Source organism: Podarcis melisellensis (genome assembly GCF_964234715.1).
Source record: "Podarcis melisellensis genome assembly, chromosome: 7".
NCBI lineage: Eukaryota > Metazoa > Chordata > Lepidosauria > Squamata > Lacertidae > Podarcis > Podarcis melisellensis.
Window position 1 is genome coordinate 85,171,887 of NC_138539.1, and position 9,787 is coordinate 85,181,673.

Sequence of the window (9,787 nt, forward strand, 5' to 3'; positions counted from 1 at the left end):
AGTCTTCTGGTTTTAATCTTCTTATTAAAACCATCTGAAGACGACAAAGTCAGGAACTGCAAGAGTTGAGAGGGGGGAAAGTTTTGGGAAAACTTCGGTCCTGGCCTTTGCTCAGTTCTAGCAGAGTGAAAGCAGTCTGCATACAATTTGGACTGAATTCGGAGAATGATGCTACTAAAGTTATGGTACCTTCTCTTGAAAATGGAAGGTCCTAGAGAAGGAGATTGGGATACAATTGAAAATACAAAAGAGGAAGTCCAAAGAAAAAATATGGTTGACATTAAGCAATAACAATAGCAATTATGGAACCTATCTTAGACTTTCTTGGGCTCCATGATCACTGCAGATGACGACAGCAGTCACAAAATTAAAAGACACCGGCATCTTGGGAGAAAAGCACTGACAAACCTAGACAGCATCTTAAAAAGTAGAGACATCACCTTGCCGACAAAGGTCCGTATAGTTAAAGCTATGATTTTCCCAGTAGTGATGTATGGAAGTGAAAGCTGGCCATAAAGAAGACTGATCGCTGAAGAACTGATGCTTTTGAATTATGGTGCTGGAGAAGACTCTTGAGAGTCCCATGGACTGCAAGAAGATCAAGCCTCTCCATTCTGAAGGAAATCAGCCCTGAGTGCTCACTGGAAGGACAGATCCTGAAGCTGAGGCGCCAATAGTTTGGCCACCTCATGAGAAGAGAAGACTCCGTGGAAAAGACCCTGATGTTGGGAAAGATGGAGGGCACAAGGAGAAGGGGACAACAGAGGACGAAATGGTTGGTCAGCGTTCTCGAATCTACAAACATGCGTTTGACCAAGCTGCAGGAGGGAGTAGAAGACAGGAGTGCCTGGCGTGCTCTGGTCCAGGGGGTCACGAAGAGTTGGACACGACTAAATGACTAAACCACAACAACAAAATGTCGATGGGCACTTTCAGGGATGAGTGCAACTACATAAGCTCATTTAATTGAAATTCTGTTCAAAGACTTTTACCTTGTCACTCGGAATTACAATTAGGGGGGCACATCTAGCAAAATTTGTTTTTAGAGTAATGGAAATATAATAGTTTTAAGAACACGATGCCTCATTTACGCAAGCTTGAATATGTTTCTACTCTGGAGAAGGTAAGCCAACATTTGTCAGCTGCAACACTAGAAGATTGTTGTTGATGATGACACAAGGTGGAAACATATCTAACAAATGGAATTACATGTGTGTGTAAGAGAGAGAGAGTCTGTTTCTGCATCATTCTGTGTGCGTCATTCAACAACAGCATCCTGAGTATCTGGTGAAATGTTGACTTCACAAATGATTTTTTCTAGGGTGGGAGAAGAAGAAGAAACGGCAGCAGGGACAAAATGGTACCTGAATCCCACAGGTAACACCTGAGCATAAGGGATGAGCAAATGACTTTCTCTATCCTCTTCCAGCCAATAATCTTCTAGTGTTGCAGTGTTATATTAACTGCATTTTCTTTGGCATATATTTTGTACACATTTTTGGCTTCCTGTACACTGCTGCAATACTTTATAATGCAAGTGTTTCTTTAAATGGAAAAAGGATTATATCCAAGAGCAGCTTCCCAAATACCCATTGCACCCCAAAAGTTGTCTCCACAACATTTCATCATCAATTGGCACAAGGTGCAGAAAGTAAACTTTTTACAGTTCTGGAGATACCTGCAGACTTGATTTTCTGGCTCAGGTGTATAGCACTATCTTCTTGGTCTATTGGTTGACTGGACAGTGAGAAGATCCAGATCTCTGCTACTTTCACTGCAGTTTCCTTGATGCTGCTGAAAAGGTTCAAAACTTGGCCTCCTTCTTTTGGGTGCTGCAACACCTACGAGACACAATGTCTGAGAGAGAGCGTGCTTACAAGTTAACACCCTATTTCTTACCCACTTTATGTTTGTTGTCAGAAAATTGGGGTTGGCTTTTACGGCCAAAGTCCCTACAAGTCCGCTATCGGTCAGAGATAAACACAACATCTGAAAGAACTTCAGCAATGCTTTTGCAATGTAGCCTTACAGAAGACCAGAGGAAAAAGTATGTTAACACCCTTTATGTTAGTGAGCTATGCAGAGGGGCACCTACCTCCACCATGTTCACAGATCCCATTGCCAAAGTTTTGTAACCCAGAATTGTTCTGTTTTTATACCGTTTCCTCCTCTGCAGCATGATCTGAAGTTTGTTGCCTTCTCTTTTCAAGAAATGAGGATACTGCAAATAAAACATGTAAAGGTTTCATAATGATGATGATGATGATAATAATTTTTTATTTATACCCCGCCCTTCCCGGTTTAAAAACCAGGCTCAGGGCGGCTAACGGCAAATAAAAACATTGATTAAAATGCAACTTAAAAACAGCATAAAACAGCATAAAACACATCATAAAATGCAGCATCAATATCAATAAAATTCAAAAATTCAGAGGTCATGGGGGTGGGACCCAGTCGGTAGACATCAAATGATCACCAGGGCTAACTGGGCAAGTTGGTCCTACTAGGGCCAGCAAGGAGACCAGGGAAGAATTTAAATGTGGGGTCCCAGAAAGGGTTTCTTCATAGAAGAGCAAAGGGAATACAGGATCAAGCTAATTCAAACTGAAGGCCAGGCAGAATAGCTCTGTCTTACAGGCCCTGCGGAAGGAAATCAAGTCCTGCAGGGCCCTAGTCTCCTGGGACAGAGCATTCCACCAGGTCGGAGCCATCACTGAAAAAGCCCTGGCCCTGGTGGAGGATAGTCTGGCTTCCTTAGGGCTCGGGACCTTTAAGCTATTATTATTCATGGACCTTAGGGTCCTCTGCGGGACATATCAGGAGAGGCGGTCCCATAAGTACGAGGGTCCTAGGCTGCATAAACAGGAGGATATTAACTTCACCTTCTCAAGGAAGCACCTGGAAAGGCTGTCAGGTGGTCTCTAAGAACCCTGAGATGAATGACACTAGACTTTAACATTATTAGAGCCTTCACAGAAAGAAGAATTGGGCAAGGAACAAGCCTAAAATACAGAATATACAGAATCTCTTGAAAAAGCAACATATTGTTACTTTTATTGGCTGGTTTTGTACCATATTGAACCACAGCTACTGGGATATAGTTAAAAGTGTTGGTAAATAATACTGCACAGAAATTTGGTGGAAGAGGTTGGGAGATGAATCAGCAGCCATAAATGAAAGCTGGTTCTCCACCTATAAAGAAATTAAAAAAGTGGATCCCTCTCTCCTAAAGGGTCGACAGAGTACTTTGTATCTTGATCAGACTGGATGATAAATTAGTTCACTAATTTATTAATTACATTTACATTCCACCCTTCCTTATCTAGCTGCTTAACTAGTGCATCCTTTAAGCATGGGACCCCTGACATGATGCATGCAGTAAAAACTGCTCTCAGATTTGGTGCCCCACCAAGGTCATCATCATCATTATTATTATTATTAAACTGGTAGGCTGTTTGGAAGGGTCGCCTATTTGAATATTTGTCTGAATTTTAGCCTGTGTTTCATTTGTTTGTGCCCAAGGCCGATGAAGGCTGGGAACCCCCGCTCTTAATTCTTCCACAACACCCTAGATATCCCAAGGCAAGCTTCTAGTCTCTTCCACCTCTACAATGCCGTGGGATATCAGATGAAGCAACGAGTCATTTTTCCATTCCAATTTTAAAAAATATGTCCTAAATTAAGCTGCTTACAGGAAGGGGCAGGAAGGAAATATTAAGGATTCCTACATTACCTGCAGGGAAAAGGACAGGGCAAGTTCTGTTTCTACGTGCCCACTAGAATGCAGCATAATTTCATGAGACCGCAGTATTCGCTTTGAACCCTGCACAGAAAAAGGAAAACAGATCAGCTATTGTTAGTCAGTAATCACAGATTTGTAGAAAGTGTCACTACAGACCAGGGAAGGGCAACGGCGGCTTCCAGCTGTTGTTTGATGACCTCTTCCACTGTCCGTGACTATTGGCCATAGTGGCCACAACAGCTGCAGAGGCACTGACCCCCCCCTTCCCACAGACTAATGTCCAAGTTAATGCAATTACTGGGCTATCGAGGGCCAGAGCACACGGAAACACCATTTACCTTCCCACAACAGTGGTACCTATTTATCTATTATTATTATTATTATTATTATTATTATTATTATTATTATTATTACTACTACTACTACTACTACTATTATTTATACCCCGCCCATCTGGCTGGACTTCCCCAGCCACTCTGGGCAGCTTCCAACAAAATATTAAAATACGTACAGTAATGCATCAAACATTAAAAGCTTCCCTAAACAGGGCTGCCTTCAGATGTCTTCTAAAAGTCTGGTAGTTGTTCTCTTTGACATCTGGTAGGAGGGTGTTCCACAGGGCGGGTGCCACTACCGAGAAGGCCCTTTGCCTGGTTCCCTGTAACTTTGCTACTTGCACTGGCATGCTTTCAAACTGCTAGGTTGGCAGTAGCTGGGGCAGAGCAACAGGAGCTCACCCTGTCATGCAAATTCGAACCGCTGACCTTCCGATCCGCAATCCGAAGAGCAGGCATAGGCAAACTCAGCCCTCTAGATGTTTTGGGACTACAATTCCCATCATCCCTGACCACTGGTCCTGTTAGCTAGGGATCATGGGAGTTGTAGTCCCAAAACATCTGGAGGGCCGAGTTTGCCTATGCCTGCCCAAGAGGCTCAGTGGTTTAGACCACAGCGCCACCAGGGCCGTCTTTAGCATATGCGCTGGCGGGGTGGAAAGATCCACCCAGCACCCCCAAATTTAGTTAATTTTGCGTGCACAGCGCCGTTGAGAATGAGAAGTGCCACTGTTGTGAATGACAAACACCACCACTGGCATGGCACATCTTTGGTAAGTGAGCACACAAAGTCGAAAGTCCTTTAGTGAAACAGTAGGTATACATTACGGTAATACCTAGATATATATGTGTTTTGTTTTTCTAGCTTGATCAAAATTATTTATTATTTCATAACAGGTAGATAGTTAAGAGCTTAGACAGCGGGTGCCCTGCACCTCTTGCACTCCCGGGTCAAGACGTCCCTGAGCGTTCCTTTCATGAACGGCGTAACACCTAGTTAAGATTATGTGAACAACTTTGTTTCAAGAATTAAGATGTACAATTCCCAAAAGGCAATGATATAAATTAGCATCAATTCTGTATCAACAGATTTCTCAGTACCCAATTTGTAGCACGGTATATTAATGAAACCGTTTTTTCTCACTAATAAATCACACAACTCCCAATATTAGCAAGCTCAATTGTAAAGCACCTAATATTATTATACCTAGCGAGGCTTGCATTACCTGCATTTTGACTGCAATTACCACAGAAATGAGATCTTTATCCAATTCTTTCAATACAATCAGTTTCTTCAAAGTCAAGCTGCACAACCTGCAAATTAAAAACGAAACAAAACCTGTGATATTGGGGGAAAATAACTGAGGGATTGGGGAACTGGGCCGAAACTAAAAATCAATTTCACAATTTAATATCATCAGCAAACTGGGTTGCTGCACTGACCACCCCTAATTCTAGATTGTTTATGAAAGAGATAAAAAGCACAGGTTTCTCTATTATCCATTTAGCCCTGCTTTCTTAACCAGGTCCTGATCCACAAGAGGAGGACCTCCCTCCTTGTTCCATGCCTGCTAAGCTTATTGACTCAGCAAGGTATGCTTTTCAGAAGGTTTTTTTTTTAAATGTACAAGTGCACTGGGTCACCTGGGTCACCTGTATTATGAATGGCCACTATTTTTGGCTAGCTGACAATGATGGCTTAGCCACACGAACCTCACCTCACTCACCATCTGGGTGAGAAAGTAGAGAAGAAATAAGGACCATGACAGGAGGCCAGTCCTTCCAGAAGCGATGTCACTAACAGCGATGCCCGCAACTGGAGGTAGCCATGGAGCAGGTTCAGTGGCGTAGCGTGGGGGGTGCAGGGGGGGCCGGCCGCACCGGTCGCAACATCTGGGGGGGCGCGCTAGCACTCGCAGCTCTCTGCCCCTACCTGGCTCACTCACTCTCTCTCACTGGAGTGCTGGCTATGCGAATCCGATCCGAGCCGCCGGGTCGCCGCCCACTGTGGAGGGGGTGGGTGCCAGGCGTGCGGTGCGGAGAGAGAGCGAGGGACTATCTGGGGGAAGGACAGCGCAGCGGCCGCCCAGCGCAGCGCTGAGCGCGGGAGAGAACCACACCAGACCAGACCAGGCAGCAGCAAGAAGAAGCTGGCAGCGGCGGCAGGTTAGGGGTTAGGGGGCGCAAATTGCTTGCCTTGCCCCGGGTTAGGGGGCGCAAATTACATGCCTTGCCCCGGGTGCTGACAACCCACGCTAAGCCACTGAGCAGGTTGTCACTGATGGTGCATCTCCTCAAAAAGTGCATTTCCCCATTATTTATGTTAAGTGTCAAATTAATATGTTTCATTTCATAATGTGAAGATCTAAGGCTGTTAATGTTTAAGTTAAATTTTACAAGAACTGCGATTTGGAAAACCGTTCAAAGGACATTGCAATGAAATTCAACCAAGGGGAAGCGAGGAAGTCACTTAACAATGTTAATAAGTGTAATTTTCAATAAGGTTATGATTTATGTTTGTTTGTCTTCTGTGTTTGTTTGTTTGTTTATAATGTTATGAAAACCAATATAAAAAATTGGGGGGGGGGGGGAGAAAGGTGCATTTTCCAGAGGAGGAGCAGATAAGTTTGAAATGAGCTGCTTCAGGGGGGCAGTCGAATTTCATACCAGTTTCAGAGCAATCAAGGGCAGTTTCCTATTGCAAGACGAGGAAAATCCTCCCCATGCACAGACCAGAGAGCAGCCAGAAAGGAAGCAGCATTGAGAGAGCATCTGATCATCGCCCTCTCTCTTGGTCTGCGGGCCAAACTACATGTCACCTGAACTGCCTTGAACGCAGCTGCTGACATGCTCCCTTTTTTTGCTATATAAATGGCAGCAGCGGGGAAGCCTGAGCATCCCTCGTTCTCCCTTCTGCAGCCTGACGAAAAGGGCTCTTTGCTTTGCAAAGGAGGCCTCTGCCGATGTCAGCAGCAGTTTGCCTTGAAATGCAAAGAGCGAGGAAGCGAGCTGGGTGTCCGGCTGGGGTGGGGCAGGGAGAGGGGAAGGCTTTCTCCTCTCCGCAAGGTATCCCCGTAAGGGTGCGTTCACACGACCACCGCCCTGGCCCCGAGGCGGAGCCCCCAGTGGCGTAGCGTGGAGGGTACAGGGGGGGCCAGCCGCACTGGGCGCAACATCTGGGGGTTAGGGGGTGCAAATCCACGGGTTAGGGGGTACGAGTCCACGGGTTAGGGGGCGCAAATTACTTGCCTTGGCCCGGGTGCTGACAACCCACGCTACGCCACTGGGAGCCCCGACGGGCAGTGGCGTAGCGTGGGGGTGCAGGGGGGGGGCCGGCCGCACCGGGCGCAACACCTGGGGGTTAGGGTTAGGGGGCGCAAATCCACGGGTTAGGGGGCGCGAGTCCATGGGTTAGGGGGCGCAAATAACTTGCCTTGCCCTGGGTGCTGACAACCCACGCTACGCCACTGGGAGCCCCGACGGGCAGTGGCGTAGCGTGGGGGGTGCAGGGGGGGCCGGCCGCACCGGGCGCAACATCTGGGGGTTAGGGTTAGGGGGCGCAAATCCACGGGTTAGGGGGTGCGAGTCCATGGGTTAGGGGGCGCAAATTACTTGCCTTGCCCTGAGTGCTGACAACCCACGCTACGCCACTGGGAGCCCCGACGGGCAGTGGCGTAGCGTGGCGGGTGCAGGGGGGGCCGGGCGCACCAGGAGCAACATCTGGGAGTTAGGGGGCGCAAATCCACGGGTTAGGGGGCGCGAGTCCATGGGTTAGGGGGCGCAAATCCACGGGTTAGGGGGCGCAAATCCATGGATTAGGGGGCGCAAATCCAAGGGTTAGGGGGCGCAAATCCACGGGTTAGGGGGCGCAAATCCACGGGTTAGGGGGCGCAAATCCATGGGTTAGGGGGCGCAAATGACTTGCCTTGCCCCGGGTGCTGACAACCCACGCTACGCCACTGGGAGCCCCGACGGGGCGAGCGCCGGGGAGGCGGGACTCACCTGGGGACGCAGCTGGGGCCGGAGCCGTCCACCTCCCAGGCCGCGAACAGGTTCATGGGCAGCGGGCCGCCCGGCGCCGCCGCCACCACCCCGCCCGGGGGGCTGCCCGGCCGCCCGCGCGCTTCGGCCGCCATGGCTGGGTCCTGGCCGAGGGGATGCAGCGAGCGGCTCGCCTCTCCGGCCGCCACGGCCCTTCCGCGCCGGCGCAGCACCTTCGCCCGGGACGCGCGTGACCGGCCGCGGGGGGAGGGAGGGGCGCCGGGAGGGTGACGTCACAAGAGAGCCCCCCCTCCTCCTCCTGCCCCTCCGAGACGGGAGGGAGGCGGGCGGCGGCGGCGCTTGTTCCGCCGCAGTGCCAGAGGAGCAGAGGGACTGCTGCTGCTGCTGCATCTGCATCTCGCTCCGCGGGTCTCCCTTCCCTGCGAGATGCCCTTGCGAGATGCAGGGAAGGGAGTCGGAAACGCTGCCCCGATGTCGCCTTTGCTCGGGTGCCCGGCTTCCTTGGCTTCCCCGTATTGTATGTCGTGCAAAAAAAATAAAATAAAAATAAAAGCACTCTAAACTGAAAAACACATCCGTGAGTTTTATTTATTTTTTATTGCTTTTCACAACATTTTAAACAAACACATAGGACAAACATAAATCATATAGCCTTAATGAAAATTACACTTATTAACATTGTTAAGTGACTTCCTCGCTTCCCCTTGGTTGAATTTCATTGCATGTCCTTTTAACGGTTTTTGCCAAATCACAGTTCTTATAAAATAAACATTAACATCCTTAGATCTTCACCTTACGAAATTAAACATCACTTAATTCATCACTTAACAGAAATAAAATCCTAAGGCTATTAAGTATATGCAAGCTGTTTTCAGTTAATTTAACTTAACATATTTAACTAAGTAATCATTAAATTTAATCAACTCTTCCGGCTCCTCCTCCTTCTGGTCACGGACTCTTCCTGTTAGGTCGGCTAGCTCCGAAAAATCCATCATCTTCACCTGCCATTCTTCTATCCGCAAGTTTTAAGTGCCGTGTGAAGGTTCAGCCAAGGGCTGCCTCTTCCATGTAGGAAAGGCGAGTGCAAATCTGGACCACCAAGCGCCGGGTCTTGCTGAAACGGAATTCTTTGCATGCATCCGATTTTTGCAGCAAAAATGCCAACTCTCTGCCTCCTGTCCAAGGAGTAATCTGTTTCCCGCTCATCCTCTTCACTGCACGCATCTGTGAAGTGCTAAACACCCAGGACGTGTATTTTGCGCCCTTTCAAAGTGGCCAGCGTGGTCCCCTGGAGGGAGCACGAGTCTTCCTTCAAGTTTCCCCCGGGTGGCTTTCGGAGAGGGTCCGACAGCTTCGTGGCGGCGGTGGCCAGAGAGGGCAGGAGGCGACTGCCAGACCTGACGGAGGCTACACTCTGCCTTTATTGGAGGTAGTGGTTAAGAGCGGTGGTCTCGTAATCTGGGGAACCGGGTTCGCGTCTCCGCTCCTCCACATGCAGCTGCTGGGTGACCTTGGGCCAGTCACACTTCTTTGAAGTCTCTCAGCCCCACTCACCTCACAGAGTGTTTGTTGTGGGGGAGGAAGGGAAAGGAGAATGTTAGCCGCTTTAAGACTCCTTAAAGGGAGTGAAAGGCGGGATATCAAATCCAAACTCCTCTTCTTCTTTTCCCTTTTCTTGCGAGGAATCCTTTTTGGAATAAGGGAATTT

General features: G+C 48.3%; 1 protein-coding gene across 8 annotated transcripts in view; it reads right to left on the reverse strand.

The window, feature by feature from the left end:
- Window positions 1-8,236, reverse strand: part of PACS2 (phosphofurin acidic cluster sorting protein 2) — a 49,734-nt gene extending 41,498 nt beyond the window's left edge. For all 8 annotated transcript variants that reach the window (XR_014170069.1, XR_014170070.1, XM_081917763.1 and 5 more), the window contains exons 1-5: window positions 8,080-8,236; window positions 5,304-5,391; window positions 3,734-3,823; window positions 2,096-2,221; window positions 1,679-1,841 (exon numbers count right to left, since the gene is read on the reverse strand). Coding sequence is in view for 6 of the 8 variants with exons in the window: in XM_081917763.1 (XP_081773889.1) it covers window positions 1,679-1,841; window positions 2,096-2,221; window positions 3,734-3,823; window positions 5,304-5,391; window positions 8,080-8,213 (601 nt within the window). In the remaining 2 variants the exon portion in view is untranslated. The remainder of the gene's footprint in view (window positions 1-1,678; window positions 1,842-2,095; window positions 2,222-3,733; window positions 3,824-5,303; window positions 5,392-8,079) is intronic.
- Between the last annotated feature and the right edge of the window lie 1,551 nt (window positions 8,237-9,787).